Below are 24,125 nucleotides of genomic sequence, written 5' to 3'. Positions count from 1 at the left end.
GCAATTAATACATTTCTAATGAACAACTAGTGACACTGTTAGTATCCAATCGCTATGACCTGCGTTCTTGAAATGAATGCTGATATTAGAACTGGAACGCAATGGGAATGTTGCTGAAATGTCTCCCTCCATTACTATATGTAATGTGGGTTGGAGCAAAATAAGTGGGGAGTTGAAGAAACCGCATTGCTTCGCCTTTGGCCGGGATCCAGGTTGCGGGCCATGCTTGGAATATCTCCCTTTTATCGAATTACCCCCCCCGGCAAGATCGTGGAGTGACCCATTTGCACACTAACCATACATATCAGCACTAACTGACTGACTCCATGCTTCGCGCACAAACGGTGCTATGTAATAGGTTGTTTTGCCCCTCTGTCCCTTTCAGGTGGAAAAAACAATGCCATTTTTTGCTATTGCACTGTCATCCAAAACTGGTCTCAGATCTGCATGTGACAATGACCATGAGAGTTGGCAAGACACAAACAGATCTGGGACCGGTTCATCCTGGATCATGCACTTTTTAATGGGGCTTTGATGGTTCAGTTTGAACCACCCAAAAACATTTTGAAACGATTAAAGGTGGGTGGTTAGTATTGGAGAAGTCAGTGGCCCTTCAAACACCATAAGGCTTACAATGTAGCATGGCCCTAAGTGAATGGTTATTTTCAGCCATCCCTCTTCCCACTCTTTATAATGTTTCTCATTCATATATGTATCATGAAGGAGAGGCAATGCAGGTTCAAATTTCATCAAGTAGAAAGGGAAGAGGTAGAAAGGATGCTGTTGTCTCTTTCGGATGACAAGTCGCCTACAGATAATCTAGACGCCAAATTGCTTAGAGTTACAGCTAACGAAATATCTACACCAATCTCTCATATTTTTAACAAGTTCTTGATGTATGTGTGCCCAGAAGTCTGGAAAGAGTCAAAGGTTGTTCCACTACCTAAGGATATACAATCTGCATTCACTGGTGCTAATAGTTGTCCTATAAGCTTGCTGCCTGTGTTAAGTAAATTATTGGAAAAAAAATGTATCTGTACAAATCAAGGATTATTTCTCATATAATGGTCTAATAACGGGTTTCCAGCATGCAATACAAAGAAGGGGATTCTATGAGTACGGCCTTAGCACAAATGACAGAGTATGGATGATAGGAAGTTAGTTGGTGCAGTGTTGCTGGATTTCAGTGCTGCTTTTGATGTAATTGATCATTAACTGTTTCTAGGAAAACTCAAATGTTATGGTCTTAAGGATGCAGCTCTATCCTGGATGGAAAGCTATCTATCCAGGAGAAGGCAAAAAGTGGTAGCTTAATGGTAGCTTTTCAAATAGTAAAGATACACATTGTGGTGTTCCTCAAGGAAGCTGCCTAGGCCCACTACTCTAATGTATCTTTTCTAATGATTTACCTTCAGTAATGAACAAAGCAAGAGTGGTCATGTATGCTGATGACTACAATGTATGGTGCAGCATCAGAATGTAATGAGCTAACAGATGTACTAAGCAGTGAACTAAGAATGGTGTCTGGGTTGGGTTGATATGAACAACTTGCTGTTGAACATTTCTAAAACTAAATGTATTGTATTTGGATCAATGTATTGTATTTGGGGCGGCAGTGTAGCCTAGTGGTTAGAGCGTTGGACTAGTAACCAGAAGGTTGCGAGTTCAAACCCCCGAGCTGACAAGGTACAAATCTGTCGTTCTCCCCCTGAACAGGCAGTTACCCCACTGTTCCCAAGCCGTCATTGAAAATAAGAATGTGTTCTTAACTGACTTGTCTGGTTAAATAAAGGTAAAAAAAACACTTTTTTAAATATATATATATGCTTGCTGATGACCCACAATTGAATTTGTCGATGAATAGAATACATGTAGAGCAAGTGAAAAAAAAACTACTAGGAGTCGTGTTGGACGCGGCTTTATCATGGTCAGAACACATAGATAATATTGATAATATTCAGCTAAAACAACTGAAGCCAAGGTCAAATCGCCTTAAGTCTACAGTTTTTATATAGAGCTATAGATTAATGGAACTTTTTACCAATCCATATTTCTTAGGCAAAAAGTAAATCCACCTTCAAGAAAAAAAAGAACATCTAATGTAATAGACCATATGACTGGACAGCAAATAGAAAGTATCAACTGAATGTTAAATGTGTTTCCTGTCAGTATTTTAATGATCTGTATTGTCTACTTGTTGAATGTTTGTGAAGTCTTGATTGTGGTTGTTTGTAATGTCTTGTTAATTGGTGTTGGACCCCAGGAAAATTTGCTAGCATTATGGCGTTAGCTTAATGGGGTCCTAATAAAAATTACAAAAAATTACAAAATACCAGGACATGATGAACCCAAGACATTCCTTGATTTCTAAGTCGGTTGTGTGTGTGTGTGAGTGAGTAAGAGATGGGGCTATTTGGTGAATCGGGTTGTGTCAAAGTGTGTACGTGTGGGTGTGTGTAGGGTGATAGTCATCTCATGACAAATGCATTGATGACCCAGAGGGGTGTAAGGCAGAGGAGGCTGGTGGGAGGAGCAGAGGAGGATGGGCTCATTGTAATGGCTGGAATGGAATAAATGGAACGGTAAACACATCAAAGATATGGAAACCACATGTTTGGCCCCGTTCCATTGATTCTATTCCAGCCATTACAATGAGCATGTCCTCCTACAGCTCCTCCTACCAGACTCCTCTGGCGTAAGGGCTGACATTGCACAGATGAAACCACTAAAGACCCCCCTTCTCTTTTTCTCTCTCACACACACACACATACATTGATAATGGCCAGACTGATGTGACTGCTAGAGTCTGGCAAGTGCAGAAAAGCCCCCCCTTTTCCCTACACCCATAGGAACTATTTGAGTAGCCACAGCTGCATTGGGCAACATAAGTATTCCATAAATTAAGTCTGGGATTCGCTATATCAAGTTTAATCAGTCATAACCTGACTCATCACAGCCTAGAACAAGACCAAACCAAACAGATGTTACTGGACCAAGACCCTGTACGCTCTTTATCTCCGTTTTGAAAGAAGCTCCCATTTCTCACAGGCTTTAAAATGGGCCAATGTAGCTTTAGTTCCTGGTTCTCATAAGAAGTGATGTATACTGTGGGGCACAGGGAGTTGGGACTATTATGATTGATAGAGGCTCAGCTATCACTGGCCACTTAAGCCCAAATTCTTCCTTGTACTGCTGCACCTTTTGTTCCCAACCACATTGTAACTAACCAGAACTCCACTTGATGCAAAGTGTGCCTAGGTGACATTTTTCTGATTAAAAAAAAGTTTGCATTTAGCACAGGTATGGGCAACTTCAGTCCTCACACTTTTTACACATACCTAATAAAAACACCAGATGAAACTAATTGCATTCTAAATGAAAGATTATGATTAGTTGATTATGTGTTAGCTGGGGCTGGGGTAAAAGTGTGACATCAATCAAGCCCCAGAGGACTGGAGTTGCCCATCTCTGATTTAGTACATACTTAGCTTTTTCCACATATTGTTAGCTTCAGGCCTAACTGAATAGATTATTTGTTAACACTTAAAATAAGGCCAACAGGTACTGTATAGGCTAAGGCATTATTACGTGATCATATATAATGCTTTGAAGACAAGTTGTTGTGCTTGCACCCCCCAAAAAATATTGAACCGTTTCCAACTGTCCCAGTCAGAGAAATAATCAAAACAATTCTGTGAGTCTGTAATCTTGAATCTGATCCATAAAGGATGAGGGAGTCGTCCACTTCAAGTGACTCCTTCTCCTCTTCACTCATCCTCGGCCAAGTTCAGTCTACAGCAGATGCCCCCTCATTCATTCCACACTAATCCTCTGTCAGTATCTGGTCTGCATCATCTGCAGTTCGTGCCACCACTGAACCTTATCTTTCTAGCCCCTGTCCCAAGAGTATTACTGTCCAACTGTTGTGCTGCACCGACAGGCCATGACGCTGCTCCCTCATCACCTTCCAGGCCTTGAACCTTCTACGTTCCTGTCCAATTATGGCTGACCACAATGCAGCTCTATATACAGTATCTTCTGTATAGCTACACCTCTTCCCTTTACACTACATTTTGTGTTCAGTACTTGTCCATTTTGGCCAGATTGGATAGTAGTAGACAGAAAACTGGTTCTGGATTCCACTCTTTTTTTGGATTCCAAAAAATCAGTCTGTTGACATTGTTGAGTAGGCCAATTAACCATATTTTACATGCATGCTTCCACGAATATGTTTTATAATATTTAACTTTTTTCCTGGAATTTGGGTCGAGAGACATAAAAGGAAGAGAGAGAGAGAGAGAGAGAGAGAGAGAGATTCATCTGGTAATTACATAGGTAGACAGCTCCCTCTGCTGGCCCACACCTCTAATCAATTTTAAAGAGCTTCAGAGACGTGTTAACATTTAACAACGATGAATTGTCAACATTTAACCAGCCAAGGGAACATTAAAATAGCTTCATAAGCATATAGCTTCTGCTTACCACTTCAACATTACATTGTGAAAACGCAGGAACACAATTTCTCGTCCTGGCAAAGTTGCAAACATGTTAAATGAAAATTGTAGTCATTTAGCTCTTATCCAGAGCGACTTACAGGCGCAAATGGGATAGCACATCGACAGATTTTTCACATAAACCAGTGAGTGACCTTTCAGTTACTGTCCCAACCATAGAGATGGAAAGAGACCTCATCATTGTGGCAGAGCCATTGAGGCTAACTCAATTTTGAAGTAGTCTATTTTCTTCTTCACAATTGGCTGATCCCTCAGGATGACCAAGGTGCACAATGACTCCAAGAAGGTCACAAAGAGGGATTAGCCAATGACGTTGGATGTCCCACCCAGTTGACTTCATTAAAATGATGGCAGCCCGCAGTTGTATTGCCCATGCAAAAATAGCCTTTTGGCCACCAGAGGCCTCTATCATTCTCTATGGGACCAACGCTCTTAACCACTAGGTGGCTAAAATATTGACTGCATCATTATTATTATGTCGTTTTTAAAAACGTTTGTTTAAAATATTAAGCGGAAAATTAGTTTTCTTTTAAAACATCTAATTTTCTAATATTTATATAAGAGAGGTTGATTCTCTTTGCTGATATTATCAACATTACACAATTATCTCATGTTCAGGCATCTTCAAGTCGACAATACTGCGAGGACCCAGAAATGGTGGACGTAAGAGAAAGAGCTGACTCTTGAAGGTGAGTACCAGCTAGCTAGCTAAACCTAGTCACACGTTAACAAACATTGTTAGCCTGCCAGCTTTTACTTTTGGTGAAATACGACATTACCGAAGTTCACAACGTGAAAAATGTGTGTTATTGTATGTATGAAGCATGATGAATTAATGATCTCTGAATGTATCATAATGTCAGCTGTTTCACTAGCGAAAGCTGTACATAACCTAGCTAGCTGTGCTAGGGCAGAGAATAGCCTTGTGCTCAAATGACTCAAATGGAAATTCTAACCCAAGCAAGACAGTTATTCGTGCGGCATTGCAGTTTGACTGACCAGTTGAACAATTTTAAAACTGTCAAGAAAAAATAAATGCATGGGACATGACACCCTTTAAAAAAATGTCTACAGTTTGACTGAATAGAAGGTTATAATGCATTAACAAGTCAATGCTTCTTGACATTCATTTTTTTCTTTATGCTTGTGGTTATAGTTGAGCCAAGTGCCTTTCAATCATGGGATTGCGGACTATCTGGAATAATTACAAAGTCTTGATTGTTATGGGCACGAGCCTTGGACTCATACACTGGGGTTGGTACAACGTCAAGTCGCACCCTGCGCTACACAAGACTAAACAGGACTATATGCCCGAACCAGGCATTGTGGCATATGTTTCGCCACCTCAAGCCCCTGCCAAGGCAAAGTAGCATGTGAAGGTAAGGTAAGCACGTTGGAGCTCTTTATCATTGTTATGTCATGAGTCATGATTATCATCCTATCAATCTCGGATGTATTATGTGACATTTTCTCTCTGCACTCTAATCTAAGGCATGTCAAGGTCTTATAGTAGCTAAATCATATTTAATGTAACCATAAAGTGACACATCTTTCAGTTGTGTAGATCACCTTCATTCGGAGTTGCCATGGTAGGGAACCACGAGTATCTTGTATCCTAATTGTTCTCTGTTTTGTTCCAGTGACGTACACATCCTTCAGAAAGGACAACACCGACTAGGCTATATAGTGGACTGAGACTATGAAGCCCCAGAGCTGGTTGAAGAAGAACTGGCTGTGGGTGGCTGGGGGGTCCTTCCTTGGCATCCATTTAACCACCTGGCTCATGCAGAGGGCTATGAGAAGTGTCGCTCGCTCTGAGATGGCACTGAAAGAGAAGGATTCCCAGGAGTGACTAGTGGTGAGGCATTTTGCCAGTGGACTACTATCTATTTAACAATTCACGTGTGGAGTAAATGGAAGATAATGATGTAATTACCTGTGCTTGATTAGCTGTAAATGTTATTCCTCTGTTAGAGATCAAATAAAACGATGAATTTCACAATAAGTCAAACTGCAGAGTAACTTGCTTACAGGTGTGTGGAGTATGAACATATTTCACCCAGGGAAGATCAGGGCTGAATTTCAAGACACTACAGACATCACATAATCAATTACATTTCAAATGTCAGTCATGAAACGCAAACAAAACTTGAGATTGTATTCAATTAGACCAAAGAGTGGGCTTAAGTACCATCACAATTGAGTGCAATATTGGGACCATTGCTAACATGTTCCATCTCTAAGGCCCGTTTCACACTACTGTGCTGACCCAAACTGTACTATGCTTTAATTTTGACATGCTCCTTTCCAGCATGGTTCCAGCAACTATGGTGAATGCGTGGCCAGGCCAGCGCAATACAGCTCAGCTGGCTCAGTAATGTGGAAAGAATGTAATCTTTTCCATCATCAGCACTGCTCTTTCTCCAGATCAGTGCCAATGAAGGAAATTAGAAAACCACCTTAAATTGAAATATTGATGTGGCCTGTCTGTTTTTAGAGGACTATGTTGTTGCACTCTCTAAAACATGATACCCTCATGAAAACGCTTATACTACCCCCTAGTGGTGGAATTGGAGGATTACAACTACTGTCATGTCATAACACATACTGTTAAGCTTGTCTGTCAAGAACCTCAGTGATGCACTAAGCTCGACTCTCGTTCCCGAGGGCGGGAATGTTTTCCATCGCTACGGAACTTAATTGATTGATGAATGTCACTGCTTAGCCAGATATTACATTCACATGATTTCCAGTAAGCTGTGCCTTTTTCCCACCGAATGAAGGATGACTTTGCCTTTGGACTTATGTAATCAACCAAGCAAGCATGAAATTAAAAAGTGCAATTAACATATGCAGTAGTTATTAATCACATTTTTGATAAACTGCATAATAAAAACAGACCAAGGTTTTTTTCAGACCACAAGGTAAATAAGCGGAGGTTTAATGAGCCTTTCTAAAAGTGAAGTAGTGCATCTAAGAAATCACTTTTTGCACAACGAAGAAAAGGCAGTCAGTCGTCCCTTCCTTTATTCCTTCAAGACCTACCCACCACCCCCTTTCTCTTCACCCTGAATTCTTTATCCTTCATTGAGCTTTGACCATGCCAAATGCTGCCACATAATTCATTCCTCCAAGCATTTGGGAGTATGGTATTACAGATCTGTTGCTGCAGGTGTGAAATATGATCTAGCTCTGAATACAATGAGATGAGAGGAATATGTCTAGTTAATGAAAGCATTTCATTTCAGAGTTCCGTAAATGCCAATATCATGGCTATGACTAATGATTTTAGCTAGGTCAGTCCATTTATTAAGGCTTCTCTGGTTTGCTGTTCTTCTTATAATATGAATGGTATCACAGCTTTCCTCGACTGGGGGTAGTCTTCAAACTTCTCTTGGTAGTACCTGAAAGAGATGAGAATGTCATATTGAAGGAATCCTACTACCATGCTTTTCCATTGTAAAATGTCAACACAAGACAGTCCATGGTTACTGCTTTGCTGAAAGACCTAAAGTTGTATCAATACCAGTGAACATGAGTGTATCGGTGTGAGTATGTGCATGAAGAGATTACGGAAGGCTCTTGAGGTTGGACCTGTCAGTACCTGTGGTGGTGGTAGGCCCGCGGTCCGATCGAGCACATAGTGAAAAGGGCAAAGGAGAATGTCGGCAGGGACCACGTTGCTAGGGCATACCCGCACCACTCCATAATCTCTCCAAAGAAGTTTGCTCCGGAGACATACTCAAACATTCCCCCTGGAGTAAAAAGGGTCAGACAGTTAATTCAGTAGTAATGAAGTAGGGTCTGTACACTCATACATTTAGAGTAGTTCAAAACAATTCAATCCCTGAACTTTCAGACCCTACTTCATATCTACTACCTTTTTTGGACACAGCACCCCATGTCAAGGGATTGGATAGTTAATTCGCCCAAAGGTGGGTGAAAACATCTGCTGTGCCGCAAGGTTCTGATAATAGTTGCAAGATGTTACTTTTTAACCTTTCCGCGAGGTAATGGCCCAGAAAACAGGAATGTTTGCTTCCTGTGTTTCTTGGCGAAACTGAATGCCGTGTGTACTTTGCTCACAATCTTCTATGACCCTGGTGATTACATTAGCACTTAAAGGCCCAATGCAGAAGTGTTTATATCAATATCACATTTTTACTGGGTAACAATTAAGTACCTTACTGTAATAGATTTCTATTAAAATAGGCAAAAATAGCTTTTTAGCTATAACAAAAAATCTTTCTCAAGCAATAATTTAGCCAGGACTGTCTGTGAGTAGTGGGGAGGAGGAAACTAAAAACTAGCCGTTATTGGCAGAGAGGTTTGGAACACTCTGTTATTTGTCTATTAACCAATTTACCACATGGTGTTGTCACCATGAAAAGCCAAAACTCCTGCCCATGAAACCTGCTGAATAGAAGGTCTGTGTAGATTGTATTTTCAACCAGCAATTATCAGGAAATAGTTTTTTTTCTCACACCTTTAGTGTTAGTTTCATCAGCTGTTGTACAGTATGATATAAAACACAGGAAAACTGCATTTTGACTGCACTGGGCCTTTAAATATATTTCGATCAACACAGGCATAGCCCTTACAAAGCAAAAGTAAGTAGAAATAAAAGCAAAAGTTCACATTGACACCAGAATGTTCTGAATATGCTCTTCTTGTTCTGTTTATCATCACATGGCTGTGCAGACAGTGACTAACTAAACAGTACCGAACATAGTTAGTTATTTGGCTAAAGATTGACGTTTTTGCTATTGTTTCACAAGACTGGAACAGTTGCCTGAAACACTGCCTGACATCTGTTAACCAGAATTCATCTGGTACCTTTGGGAATCTTGTAAACAACTTCTCCAGGTTTTCTCAAATTTAGAAGAATGTGGTCACTGTGAATGTTGATGGCCATTCCCAGGAAAAATATCAGCAAACCTGAAAAGCAAACAGTACAGGCGCTTAATGCAAACCACATTCTAGTTCTATAAAAAAACAAATGTATGAGCTGTTAAAATATTTCATGCTGGCAGATGCAACCCCAAAATCAACAAATCATTATTTATATTCTTGTGGAAGAGTACTGTCAAACGTATCATCCCATATCCTGCTGAGACCAAAAATGCATGTTTTGAAGCTGACCAATAAACACAGAACATTTGCAAGGAGGAAGCGAATGCCAACTTGTTTTGTCACAGTTCCAGGCTAAAAACCTCAAAGTTCTCTGGCCAGATTAGTCTCCCATACTGCACGACTGGTTTTCCCGTTGTGTTTTCCTAACCAATTTTTTTATTTTTATGTTTTTGATCTCAGACTTCATCTACAGTAGCTCTAGCAGTTATCAAATGTTACCCTTTTTAAAGGGTGAAATTACATTACTTTGGAAATATATCTATAGCATTTATTTGAGGCTTCAACATAGGATACCAAATGACTGTTAAATGTCTGTGAACATCATCCAGGCACTGTAATATTCAGAATAAGGGCTGGGAAACGACTGAGAAATAATTTCCGCTGGTATCTCAGATCTTACCGGTGTACAGACGAATGTCGGTCTGCCACGCATCATCGTACGTGGCACAGTGGAGCATGTAGTGGCCTTGGAGAAAACCGTTGACAGAGCAGAAGACTACCGCAGAGAAGACAATGTAGAGAGGGGAAGGGCGGCCTTTGGTCCGCAAGGAGTAGATGAATGTTCTTGCAAGAAAATAGACAAATATTGATTAAAGAAATCAAGTCAAAGATGGGTCAATATAGCGCTGCTGTGTACAAACAATGTGAGTACCTGGAAGCCATGCAGGGCCGTGTTTCTTAACGTAGATAGAAATAGATTGTGTAGAACAAACATTCCCCTGTAACAAGTAGAATAGGAGATCACGTCTATTTCTATTTTAGATTAGAATCTGTTTGTCACAGACCTTTAAAAAAAAGGTAGGGGCGTGGATCAGAAATATTTTAGATTAGAATCTGTTTGTCACAGACCGTTAAAAAAAGCGCATGGAATTGATCAGGCTGTTGATTGTGGCCTGTGGAATGTTGTCCCACTCCTCTTCAATGGTTGTGCAAAGTTGCTGAATATTGGCCGTTGCTGGATATTTTGTGCCCCCCTCGGGTTTGTGCCGTGGCGGAGAACTTCATGGGCTATACTCAGCCTTGTCTCAGGGTAGTAAGTTGGTGGTTTGAAGATATCCCTCTAGTGGTGTGGGGGCTGTGCTTTGGCAAAGTGGGTGGGGTTATATCCTGCCTGGTTGGCCCTGTCCAGGGCTATCGTCGGACGGGGCCACAGTGTCTCCCGACCCCTCCTGTCTCAGCCTCCAGTATTTATGCTGCAATAGTTTGTGTCAGGGGGATAGGGTCAGTCTTTTATATCTGGAATATTTCTCCTGTCTTATCCTGTATACATCTGGCCCTTCTTTGGGCCATCTGGCCCTTCTTTGGACACTGTGCTAACAAACCTCCAAACGAGATTCAACGCCATACAACACTCCTTCCCGTAGCCCCCAACTGCTTTTAAATGCTAGTAAAACTAAGTGTATGCTCTTCATCCGATTAGCATCACTACTCTGGATGGTTCTGACCTAGAATATGTGGACAACTTCAAATACCTAGGTGTCTGGTTAGACTGTAAACTCTCCTTCCAGACTCACATTAAGCATTTCCAATCCAAAATCAAATCTAGAATCGGCTTCCTATTTCGCAACAAAGCCTCCTTCACTCATGCCGCCAAACACCCTCGTAAAACTGACTATCCTACCGATCCTTGACTTTGACTTTTACAAAATAGCCCCCAACACTCAGCAAACTGGATGTAGTCTATCACAGTGCCATCCGTTTTATCCCCAAAGCCCCATATACTACCCACCACTGTGACCTGGATGCTCTCGTTGGCTGGCCCTCACTACATATCTGTCGCCCATCCCACTGGCTCCAGGTCATCTATAAGTCTTTGCTAGGTAAAGCCCCACCTTATCTCAGCTCACTGGTCACCATAGAAACACCCACCCGTAGCTCCAGCACGTATATTGCACTGGTCATCCCCAAAGCCAACACTTCTTTTGGCCGCCTTTCCTTCCAGTTCTCTGCTGCCAATGATTGGAACGAATGTCAAAAATCTCTGAAGCTGGAGTATTTTATTTCCCTCTCTAACTTTAAGCATAAACTGTCAGAGCAGCTTACCGATCACTGTACACAGTAAATCTGTCAATAGCACACCCGACTACCTCATCCCCATATAATTACTTACCCTTTTGCTCTTTTGCACCTCAGTATCTCTACTTGCACATCATCATCTACACATCTATCTCTCCAGTATTAATGCTAAATTGTAATTATTTTCGCCTCTAGGGCCTATTTATTGCCTACCTCCCCACTCTTCTACATTTGCACACACTACATAGATTTTTCAATGTTTTATTTATTTTTTGTTATTGACTGTACCTTTGTTTGTGTAACTCTGTGTTGTTGTTTTTGTCGCACTGCTTTGCTGTATCTTGGCCAGGTCGCAGTTGTAAATGAGAACTTGTCTCAACTAGCTTACCTGGTTAAATAAATGTTAAATAAAAAATAAATGTAGAAAATATGGTGTCCTGTGTGAAATTAAGTATGTTCCCTCTATTTCTCTCTCCCTCTTCTCTCCCGGAGGACCTGAGCCCTGGGACCATGCCTCAGGACTACCTGGCCTGATGATCTCCTTGCTGTCCCCAGTCCACCTGGCCGTGCTGCTGCTCCAGTTTCAACTGTTCTGCCTGAGGCTATGGAACCCTGACCTGTTCACCACACGTGCTACCTTGTCCCGGACCTGCTGTTTTCGACTCTCTACCGCACCTGCTGTCTCTAACTCTGAATGCTCGGCTATGAAAAGCCAACTGACCTTTACTCCAGTGGTGCTGATCTGTTGCACCCTCTACAACCACTGTGATTATTATTATTTGACCCTGCTGGTCATCTATGAACGTTTGAACATCTTGGCCATGTACTGTTATAATCTCAACCCGGCACAGCCAGAAGAGGACAGGCCACCCATCATTCTTTTAAGATGGTTATACCATGGATCATTTGCTTTTGAATTTTACTACCACTTTACTACTATATCCCATAGAAACCCATTGACCAACACATTCATAAAATACCTCCATACTTCCATTAATCTGTATGAGTTACCTTCAGACGAGTCCCATGACACTTGTGAGGGTCGTAGAGCCAAAATGGAGAACACAATCAAATAATTTTATTGGTCACATATACATGGTTAGCAAATGTTAATGCGAGTGTAGAGAAATGCTTGAGCTTCTAGTTCCGACAGTGCAGTAATATCTAACAAGTAATCTATCAATTCCACAACAACTACCTAATACACTCAAATCTAAAGGGATGGAATAAGAATATGCACATATACAGTGGGGCAAAAAAAGTATTTAGTCAGCCACCAATTGTGCAAGTTCTCCCACTTAAAAAGATGAGAGAGGCCTGTAATTTTCATCATAGGTACACTTCAACTATGACAGAAAATGAGAAAAAAAATCCAGAAAATCACATTGTAGGATTTTTAATGAATTTATTTGCAAATTATGGTGGAAAATAAGTATTTGGTCACCTAAAAACAAGCAAGATTTCTGGCTCTCACAGACCTGTAACTTCTTCTTTAAGAGGCTCCTCTGTCCTCCACTCGTTACCTGTATTAATGGCACCTGTTTGAACTTGTTATCAGTATAAAAGACACCTGTCCACAACCTCAAACAGTTACACTCCAAACGCCACTATGGCCAAGACCAAAGAGCTGTCAAAGGACACCAGAAACAAAATTGTAGACCTGCACCAGGCTGGGAAGACTGAATCTGCAATAGGTAAGCAGCTTGGTTTGAAGAAATCAACTGTGGGAGCAATTATTAGGAAATGGAAGACATACAAGACCACTGATAATCTCCCTCGATCTGGTGCTCCACGCAAGATCTCACCCCGTGGGGTCAAAATTATCACAAGAACGGTGAGCTTAAATCCCAGAACCACACGGGGGGACCACACTCTGTGTGGGTGGACCATTTCAGTTTGTATGTGATGTGTACGCCGAGGAACTTAAAAATGTCCACCTTCTCCACTGCTGTCCCATCTGTGGATAGGGGGATTCTCCCTCTGCTGGTTGCTGAAGTCCACGATCATCTCCTTTGTTTTATTGACGTTGAGTGAGAGGTTGTTTTCCTGACACCACACTCTGAGTGCCCTCTCTTCCTCCCTGTAGGCTGTCTCGTCATTGTTGGTAATCAAGCCCACTACTGTTGTGTTGTCCGCAAACTTGATGATTGAGTTGGAGGCCTGCATGGCCATGCAGTCATAGGTAAACAGTGGAGATGTTGTTTCCTACCTTCAGCACCTGGGGGCGGCCCGTCAGAAAGTCCAGGACCCAATTGCACAGGGCGGGGTTGAGACCCAGGGCTTCAAGCTTAATGATGAGCTTGGAGGATACTATGGAGTTGAATGCTGAGCTGTAGTCAATGAACAACATTCTTACATAGGTATTCCCCTTGTCCAGATGGGATAGGGCAGTGTGATGGCGATTGCATTGTCTGTGGACCTATTGGGGTAGTATGCAAATTGAAGTGGGTCTAGGGTGGCAGGTAAGGTGGAGGTGATATGATCCTTGACTAGTCTCTCAAAGCACTTCATGATGACAGAAGTGAGTGCTACGGGGTGATAGTCATTTAGTTCAGTTATCTTTGCCTTCTTGGGTACAGGGACAATGGTGGCCATCTTGAAGCATGTGAGGACAGCAGACTGGGATAGGGAGCGATTTGAATATGTCCGTAAACAAACCAGCCAGCTGGTGTGTGCATGTTCTGAGGACACAGCTAGGGATGCCGTCTTGGCCGGCAGCCTTGCCAGGGTTAACACGTTTAAATGTCTTAATCACGTCAGCCACAGGGAAGGAGAGGGCCGCAGTCCTTGGTAGCGGTATACTCAAAGCGGGCAAAGAAGGTGTTTAGTTTGTCTGGAAGCAAGACGTCGGTGTCCGTGATGTGGCTGGTTTTCTTTTTGTAGTCTGTGAGTGCCTGTAGACCCTGCAACACACATCTCGTGTCTGAGCCATTGAATTGCGACTCCACTTTGTCCCTATACCGACATTTAGCATGTTTGATTGCCTTGAAGAGGAAATAACTACACTGTTTATATTCAGCCATATTCCCAGTCATCTTTCCATGGTTAAATGCGGTGGTTGGCCCTTTCAGTTTTGCACAAATGCCACCATCTATCACCTGTTTCTGGTTAGGGTAGGTTTTAATAGTCACAGTGTGGTTATAACATCTCCAATGCTCTTCCTTATAAACTCACTCACCGAATAAGTGTATAAATCAATGTTATTCTCTGAGGCTGTCTGGAACATTTCCCAGTCTGCGTGATCAAAGCAATCTTGAAGCGTGGATTCCGATTGGTCAGACCAGCATTGAATAGTTCTTGTCACGGGCACATCCTGTTTGAGATTCTGCCTATAGGATGGCAGTTGCAAAATGGAGTCGTGGTCGGATTTGCCAAAGGGAGGGCGGGGGAGGGCCTTATATTCATCACGGAAGTTAGAGTAGCAGTGATCCAGTGTATTGCCCGCACGAGTGCTACAGTCAATATGCTGGTAGAATTTAGCTAGCTTTGTTCTCAAATTTGCTTTGTTAAAATCCCCTGCTACAATAAATGCAGCCTCAGGATATATGGTTTCCAGTTTGCATAGTGTCCAGTGAAGTTCCTTGAGGGCTGTCGTGGTATCGGCTTGAGGGGGGATATACACAGCTGTGACAATCACAGATTAAAATTGGCGAGTAATATACCCGGAAGCGGTGGGTGGGCGACGTTGTTTTGTGTCGGCATCTGGGATTAGATCCAATGTCCTGGGTGGTGGTGGTGCAAACAAAGTATCCGCTTCAGGGAAGTTGTATTCCTGGTCCTGATGTTGGTAAGTTGATGTTGCTCTGATATCCAATAATTATTCCCGGCTGTAGGTAAGAACACTTAAGATTTTCTGGGCTAACATTGTAAGAAATAATACATTAAAAAACAAAATACTACATAGTTTCCTAAGGACTATAAGCGAGGTGACCAGCTCTGTCAGCGCCATCTTGATCATGGGGTCATATTAGTTTGTTTTTCCCAAATGGTTCAGATGCTACAGATAGAAGTTGACATATCAGCGTTACCGAATTCAGACGAGTCTTGTGGGGGTCGTAGAGCAAAACCGTTCTGATGCTACAGATGTTTTCGTAAGAAGACCGATTTTCGGGATATCTCCTGGTCTGACAAACAGCGCTGTAGCTCTGCCATTTTCCACCGCAGATGTGGAAGGGCAACATAGGAGGATGCGGTAGATTGTGACTGATTTTGATGGGGATTTTTTATGTTCATTAGCAATAAACTCGTATTAAACATTTATATAGGCCTAGTCTACAGAATAGCATTATTACAGTATACATTTTGTATTGAACCAACAGGTGATTTGAATAAATAATGTTCATGTCTTGACAAGCAAGGAGTTCCATAGTGTAGGCATATGCAAACCTTTCTTTGCTAATAATGACATCACTGTGTCTTATAGGAAAAACTACTGAAAAGCAGGTCGGGGACTTTTCAATGTGCGTGCCAATGTTCAACTCTGAATTGATGTGGTTTCCACCTCGGCTGAGACGTGTCTGGTGCGAGTATCCAGGATGTGTCCTACTGAGGCGGGGTCACTCGAGACAGAGAGGGAAGGCTTTGACATTCTTGTCATTCAAACCGATTGCTGGTTGATAACAAGTGTGAAGCATCAGACTTCAGGAAGATTTTGAAGGATTAAATACAAATATATACAGTACCAGTCAAAAGTTTTGACACACCTACTCATTCAAGGATTTTTCTTTATTTGTACTATTTTCGACATTGTAGAATAAGAGTAAAGACATCAAAACTATGAAATAACACAAATGGAATCATGTAGTAACCAAAAAAGTGTAAACAAATCAAAATATATTTTAGATTCTTCAAAGTAGCCACCCTTTGCTTTGAAGACAGCTTTGCACTCTCTTGGCATTCTCTCAACCAGCTTCACCTGGAATGCTTTTCCAACAGTCTTGAAGGAGTTCCCACATATGTTGAGCACCTGTTGGCTGCTTTTCCTTCACTCTGCAATCCAACTCATCCCAAACCACCATTAAGTGTGCCTTGAATTCTAAATAATTGAATTCTAAATAAGCACCCCCACACCATCACACCTCCTCCTCCATGTTTCATGTTGGGAACCACAAATGCGGAGATCATCCATTCACCTACTCTGCGTCTCACAAAGACACGGAGGTTGGAACCAAAAATCTCAGATTTGGAATCATTAGACCAAAGGACAGATTTCCACCGGTCTAATGTCCATTGCTGGTGTTTCTTGGCTCAAGAAAGTCTCTTCTTATTATTGATGTCGTTTTAGTAGTGGTTTCTTTACAGCAATTCGACCATGAAGGCCTGCTTCACGCAGTCTCCTCAGAACAGTTGATGTTGAGATGTGTCTGTTCCTTGAACTCTGTGAAGCATTTATTTGGGCTGCAATCTGAGGTGCAGTTAACTCTAATGAACTTATCCTCTGCAGCAGATGTAACTCTGGGTCTTCCTTTCCTGTGGCGGTCCTCATGACAGCCAGTTTCATCATAGCGCTTGATGGTTTATGCAACTGCACATGAAGAAAGTTGTTGAAATTTTCCACATTGACTGACCTTCATGTCTTAAAGTAATGATGGAATGTTGTTTCCCTTTGCTTATTTGAGCTGTTCTTGCCGTAATATGGACTTGGTATTTTACCAAATAGGGCTATCTTCTGTATACCACCAATACCAGAACTGATTGGCTAAAACGTATTAAAACCTCTATGGGATCAGTGTGTGTGTGTGTGTGTGTGTGTGTCCCACGGGACGGTTGAGCTAACGTAGGCTAATGTGATTAGCATGAGGTTAAGAGTAACAAAAAATATTCCCAGGACATAGACATATTTGATATGGGCAGAAAGCTTACATTCTTGTTAATCTAACTGCACTGTCCAATTTACAGTAGCTAATAACATGCGCACAATTATGAACTTCAAAATGTATTAATAAATCAATTAGGCACATTTGGGCAGTCTGCACACCTGTTAATTGAAATGCATTTCAGGTGACTACATCATGAAGCTGGTTGAGAGAAAAGCTGTCATCAAGGCAAAGGGTGGCTACTTTGAAGAATCTCAAATATAAAATATATTTTGATTTGTTTAACACTTTCACAATAACACATGTGTTATTTCATGGTTTTGATGTCTTCACTATTATTTTACAATGTAGAAAACTATTGACTGGTAGTGTATATATATTTTGTTTTGAAGTTAAAAATATACTGGCCCAAGCGGGCCATATGAAAGGTTGATTAAGTGGCCCGATTAGCGGGGAGCCCTGAATGTCGAACCCTGCAGTCTTAGCTGATCAACTCCCTGTACACCAGGTCATGTGCCAAAGAAAAAACGGCACCTGCTGAAGAAAATAGATTTTGGACCCAGCCATCCCTCTCGCTTCGCCTCTTCCTCTCTTGTGTAACTCAGAAATGTCAGATAATTACTATAGCTCCTGCCTTCAGCCAATCTAGTAAATTCCGGATCTCTATGGCGTGATGCATCATTCAGCCAAGTTTCGTCAAAATTGGGCCAGTGCTGTCTGAGATATAGCGTGTGACTAAGGGATAGATGGATGGGATGTTCTAAGTCCACAAAAATGCTTCAACAACATGAGGAGACCACTTTTGAGGTCTGGGAAAAATAACATAAATGTAGATTCTTGAGTGTAGTTACCCTATAATTAAACTGTGCAGCCACCTAGCAATCACTGTTGTTTGGTTAGCTGTGTGTCTGTAGTGTACATGAGATGAAGTTTGCAACAACTTGCAAACAACAACAACAAATGCCCACTGGATTGATGCAAATAATCATAATACCATTCTACTAGGTCGGCGTAGTCTACTTTAGCTAGTTAATATTTAATTGAGAATGTTTTTGGGGAAGCCTTTTCATCTACCAGAAGAAGGTTAGGCCTGTCATTGGCATCGCTATATTTTTCCTGTGCCTTTTAATTGTTTGAAAGCTGAACGTTTTACTTCATATTATGAGGCGTCCTTACCATGCTTCAAAGTAGCCTATAGCCAAAATCCCAACATAGAAACGTGGCGGCAATTATTTTATAAATAATTCTTCATGCTCTCTCCTGTTCTGTTTTCAAAGCAACTATCATTGTCTAGCAGCCAAATGCATTATCCTAGTCATATTAGCAACATATATTTCTGTCTCTATAGGGTACTTGGGGTAACTAGTCCCCCCCTTTAATTCACATTAAGACCACAAGATGTCAACAAATTATTTCCCCAAAACCTTCAATTGGCGGCCACTGCTTTTGCTCAAACGAAAATGTCCTCTCCTCATAACTTTTGGAGATTTGTTAACAAAACAATTTTGTGGTAAGTAGATTTTTTTTATGTTAAAGTTGTAGCTGTTTTAATAAAGTTAGATCTATAGATGTATTTTTTTTATATACAAGTAGGAAACCCTTAAGAAAGATAATCCACCTATTTAGAGAAAAATGTAGATTATTTTTGAGTAAATTAGTAATATGCTGGATGAGTGTGTTGCCCCCCCCCCCCCCCCCCCCGACCCCACCACCAGGGTCTATCTACTCCTTTATGGTTATGAATGCCGGTGAGCATAAGCTGCTAGCTAGCAACCTTACTACAAGATCGTCTGAGGTAGAATACATAAAAAAAGATAGAACTTAATTACAGTTGGAAATGTTTTCACTAATAGCTTTACAGTTCATCTTACTTTATAAGTTTATAAGCCTTTTAGCTATTTTACACAGCATTTTATGCATTTCTATTTTACACAGCTTGATATCTAGCTATGTTTTTAAGAGAGAGCTTTTAAATGAACACCTCTCCCCCCTGTATGTTAATAATAATACTTTGAGTCAGGTGGTTTGAAAGAAACTGTCTTGTCTTATGGTACACAGTGCTGTGTGTGGTAGTTGGGGTTAGGGGCCATATGTTAGGGAGGGTCTTGGGTAAGGGTTAGGGTTAGGGTTAGGAGCCATTTGTTAGAATAGAGGTCAGTTCCTAATATGATTCATGTTTTTATTTTCAGATGAACATACAAGAAGAAAACAGACTGTTGAATCTATGGCTCTGAGGTGATACAGCATGCCCCGAAGGCAATAGAAAATGGGAAGACCTTAACGGGGGCTGCCAGGGTGTTCAACATTCCACCAAGAACCCTACAGCACCACAGAGGACTGGAGGTGAAAAACCCAGGCTTCAGCCAAATGGGTGGGGCGCCAGTCTTCTCTTCCACATACAGTTGAAGTCGTTTTTCAACCACTCCACAAATTTCTTGTTAACAAACTATAGTTTTGGCAAGTCGGTTAGGACATCTACTTTGTGCATGACACAAGTAATTTTTCCAACAATTGTTTACAGATTATTTCACTTATAACTCACTGTATCCAGTGGGTCAGAGGTTTACATACACTAAGTTGACTGTGCCTTTAAACAGCTTGGAAAATCTGCACACCTGCGAAAAGTGCAAATCAATCCCAGAACAACAGCAAAGGACGTTGTGAAGATGCTGGGGGAAAAAGGTACAAAAGTATCTATATCCACAGTAAAATGAGTCCTATATTGACATAACCTGAAAGGCTGATCAGCAAGGAAGAAGCCACTGCTCCAAAACCACCATAAAAAAGCCAGACTATGGTTTGCAACTGCACATGGAGAAATGTCCTCTGGTCTGATGAAACAAAAATAGAACTGTTTGGCCATAATGACCATTGTTATGTTTGGAGGAAAACGTGGGAGGCTTGCAAGCCAAAGAACACCATCCCAACCGTGAAGCACGGAGGTGGCAGCATCATGTTGTGGGGGTGCTTTGCTGCAGGAGGGACTGGTGCACTTCACAAAATAGATTGTTTTCATTCCTCATGATGATTCACAATTGTTGCTATCAGTGCAGCAAGGCAGTACGTACCGCCCCTCTTCATCTTCCCCCGGAAGAGGATGAACCAACAACTGCTGGTTGGAAGGGTGAGTTACTCAGACTGGGTCGACAGTTCCATCTTCACCACTTTGCCCACAGTGTTGGTTGCACCCCTGAGCAACCCCACATCCTCATCCTCGATGGGTTATAGAAGAGCCTGAGATTATAGAGGAGCCTGAGCCCATTGTCGGTAAGAAAAAGTAATCTAAATTAACGAAAAGTGGCAGAAGCAGCATTTACTTGGTAGAAAGTGTCTATTGTACTAACACCGATGTATTATTTTTCTCATATATTTTTGTTGCAAAGAATCCATTCAACCACAGTGCTCCACCGCCACCACTGCCACCTCTACCTCCAACGCCACCAGCTCTAACGCCAAAACCTCTACCTCCACCACATCTTTCTCAACCACAACCTCCACCCTGAAGCCTACCCTTGCTCCAAATGTTGGTATAAAAAAAAAGTCAGCACTCATTTTAGGGAATATATATTTGCATATAGTGATTATAAGTCTTTATTGTACCAATAGTCATGTGTTCTTGTTGTTTGTTTGTTTTTGCTTAAACCAAAAGCTGCAGCAGTTCTATTGGATTGGTCCCAGAGGCTCCTAGAGGCGAGGCCGAGGAAGGCAGTGTCATGATGTTGCCCTCTTTGGGTACAAGGTTTGAGTAGAGACCATGCATTTCTCGTGCTGAATTCTTAACCATACCACATGGTGACTATCTAACCGACAGAATAAGAGTTATTGTTATAAAATGTTATATTCCAATGTTATTTCATGTTTTTAGTTATATTCCATTCCAATATTATATTCCAATGAATATTTTTTTTAAATGAATTAACAACAACTATTGAAAATCTTTTGCTCCTGAATGTCATTTTAAAGACTGCGGGGATTTAAATTTGTGCATTATTTCAATAATATTTAGTGCAGTTGTACATAATGGATTGTAAGGAAAAGGAACAACAAAGAAAGAACAAAGAAAATTAATGTGCAGGTGAGTTAAAAAGAGGGTCTTTACATCACCTCATAGTGCAGATATTAAAAGTGACGTGCAACACCATTTCCACCTATATTTTATTAAAATAATTAAAACAACTAGACTTAGCTTTGAACTATTACTAAAGAATTTCTAAATAAAACTAATTGAATGGATTTTAACACACTTGTGTGAAACACTATGCCGAATAACATTTCATGAAATAAAATGTAAAAAGTCAACTGTAGCCATCTATTTACCTTCATAGTTATTCGCCTATCCATGACCATCATCCACATTCCAATTTTCCCCAAACATTGCTTTTCTTGTGTCAGCGTTTAGACATTGTTCTTAGGTCAGGCTAGTTACCTCATTACCCTACAGACTGCGGATAGGTACTTATCACAGTAGGAGACAATTCCTTCTCTTGCTAGAAACAAAATACGCAATGTGCGCCTAGAACATGTAGACAATACTTGCTACAAAGTTACAGAAAGCTACTCGGCTACGCCTAGTCCCGCAATCTATTATTTCCAATATAATGTACAGAACGTCGGCGTTTACCCCTTACGTGTACCCACTTTTTGTGGGCATTGCATATACTCACTTTTTTTTTTATCACTATGCGTATCAAAGTGTAGTGTAGCGGAGGCATACACCATATCAATTAGTAAGGCTGGTAGAACAGATCAGAATGTTTGGATCAAAATGTTGATAAACTATTATTTCTTCACATTTTAAGCGCAGCATTGTGCACACGGCAGTAGGCCTACGCGCAAATGTTCCAAAATGCAATTTGTGGGAAAACACCATCATAAAATGTGCACCACACATTAGAGCGGTTTCATATCTGGATGATCGTACAAATCGTCGAGGTTTCATTTTCAAAATGACACAATTCAGGAAAAGTGGCGTACATTGAATGCATCAGTTTACCAACCAATTTAGTCATGTTCTGTTTAATGTGATTCATCCATTTATTAGGAAACCATGATGGATGGCTTCTTAATTTAGTGTCCATGCAGAGTGATGATGAGAAAATTGTTCCACTGAAAATTGTGCAAAAACATTTACTTGAAGTACAGTGCAAAGGATGGTAAGAGATTGATGTTTTTTTTCTGTTTTTACATCATACATTTTAAAGAGAAAAATTGGAGTCTAAGCCTCACTCTTTTACCGAATGTCCCTCTAGCCTTCACTCAAAATAGGGAATAGGGGACTCTTTTCATTGAATGGCCTGCATTGGTATTGCATACACCCAGATCAACTGTGTAGGAGGCAAAGATGTACGCTCAACACTTTTTAAGTGAAATAACTGCTGTTGCACAACAAAAGTTGGCCACGTTTTTCAGTTGATTTATGAGTGAAAGATCCGAGACTCCATTGAAAGTTGGTATGTGGACATAGTCTCGTCCCACCATCACAGATCTAATTCTGTCTAGACAGGTGGCTAGACAATACTAACAGATTGGGGACCAGGCTAATGTGGACACATACCTTTGGAAGTAGTGCAGACAGAAGGTCCAGAGAAGCAGGTCTTTGCCCAGGCTGGGCTGTGTGTCAGTGGATAGCAGAAGGAACATGGGCACCAGGAAAGAAGGCAGTTCCTGGAGGAACCAGGCCAGCTTGGCAGGGCAGGTCCTCCCTGGGGTCCCATCCGAGGTCACGTAGCGTCCGTACGGGGTCTGGGTCCTGGTCTGCTGAAAGAGATACGCCACCCCACTGATGATGAACCCCCAGCTGAGGTAGTGGATCACATTCTCCTTACACTCCATTATTATCCCCCTCTCCTTTTCTCCTTTTTTCTCCTTCTCTTTCTTCGGGTCCTTGGGTCCAGCAAAGTTTCCACGGTCTCCACGCTTTGTCAAGACCGAGTAGCCTCCATCTGTGTATGCTGGTGTGAGACGTGTGTGAATGGGAGAGGCACACTTACTACTCTCAACTCCTCCCCTTTAAAACAATGGGAGTCTCTCATGTTTCAGTCACTGTTGAAATCTGAGATTTAAAAACAACAACTTAATGAGTGATTACGTCATTTTTAGTAGTAATTGTTTTTTAGTAAAGGCTAACTTCCACTTACAATTGCAGAACGAATAGACCTAGACAAAATCATGAACAACATTGTCCTCCAGTCTTTGCCTACCACATGTACCACTATACTGATGTTTTTCATGTCATGTGAAAATTATGAGTGATCAGAGTTGGCCCTTGGCCATTCAATCTCCTCAAGAATGTATAAAGTTTGCCATGACGCACTCTGTCAGGAAAGGGGTCAATTGTTTAAAAAGGAGCTTGGCAGTCGACCACTGTCAGTGACATTGCACTGTGAGAGAAGAGCAGGGTTTGGTACTAACACATAACAGGGATTAAATAATCAGATAAAAAAATAATAAAGCTATTAATTGGACAAAATTCATTTAAAGAAATGGTTTAACCGGATTACAGTTACATTCTTAGAAACAGCTGATTACATTTTAGATTACTTAATCTAATATCAAGATGTAAGTGTTTGTCTCAAATACACTAAAATGGCAGGTTTTCTGAAAGCTGTGCTAAGCCACACAGCCCGGGAATTTTATATTGTTTCTG

The 24,125-nt window shown here is 41.2% G+C and overlaps 1 protein-coding gene across 1 annotated transcript; it reads right to left on the bottom strand.

The window, feature by feature from the left end:
• Positions 1–7,439: 7,439 nt before the first annotated feature.
• On the bottom strand, positions 7,440–23,455 carry LOC115103927 (3-oxo-5-alpha-steroid 4-dehydrogenase 2-like). Its single transcript, XM_029624993.2, has 5 exons — positions 23,034–23,455; positions 10,048–10,211; positions 9,351–9,452; positions 8,119–8,269; positions 7,440–7,918 (listed from the first exon to the last, which is right to left on the bottom strand). Exons 1-5 carry the CDS (start codon positions 23,309–23,311, stop codon positions 7,852–7,854), a joined length of 762 nt encoding a protein of 253 aa, XP_029480853.1. The 5' UTR covers positions 23,312–23,455; the 3' UTR covers positions 7,440–7,851.
• Between the last annotated feature and the right edge of the window lie 670 nt (positions 23,456–24,125).

The sequence above is a fragment of the Oncorhynchus nerka genome, linkage group LG21 (assembly GCF_034236695.1).
Source record: "Oncorhynchus nerka isolate Pitt River linkage group LG21, Oner_Uvic_2.0, whole genome shotgun sequence".
In the NCBI taxonomy this organism is placed as follows: domain Eukaryota; kingdom Metazoa; phylum Chordata; class Actinopteri; order Salmoniformes; family Salmonidae; genus Oncorhynchus; species Oncorhynchus nerka.
This window is presented reverse-complemented; position numbering and strand designations above follow the sequence as displayed.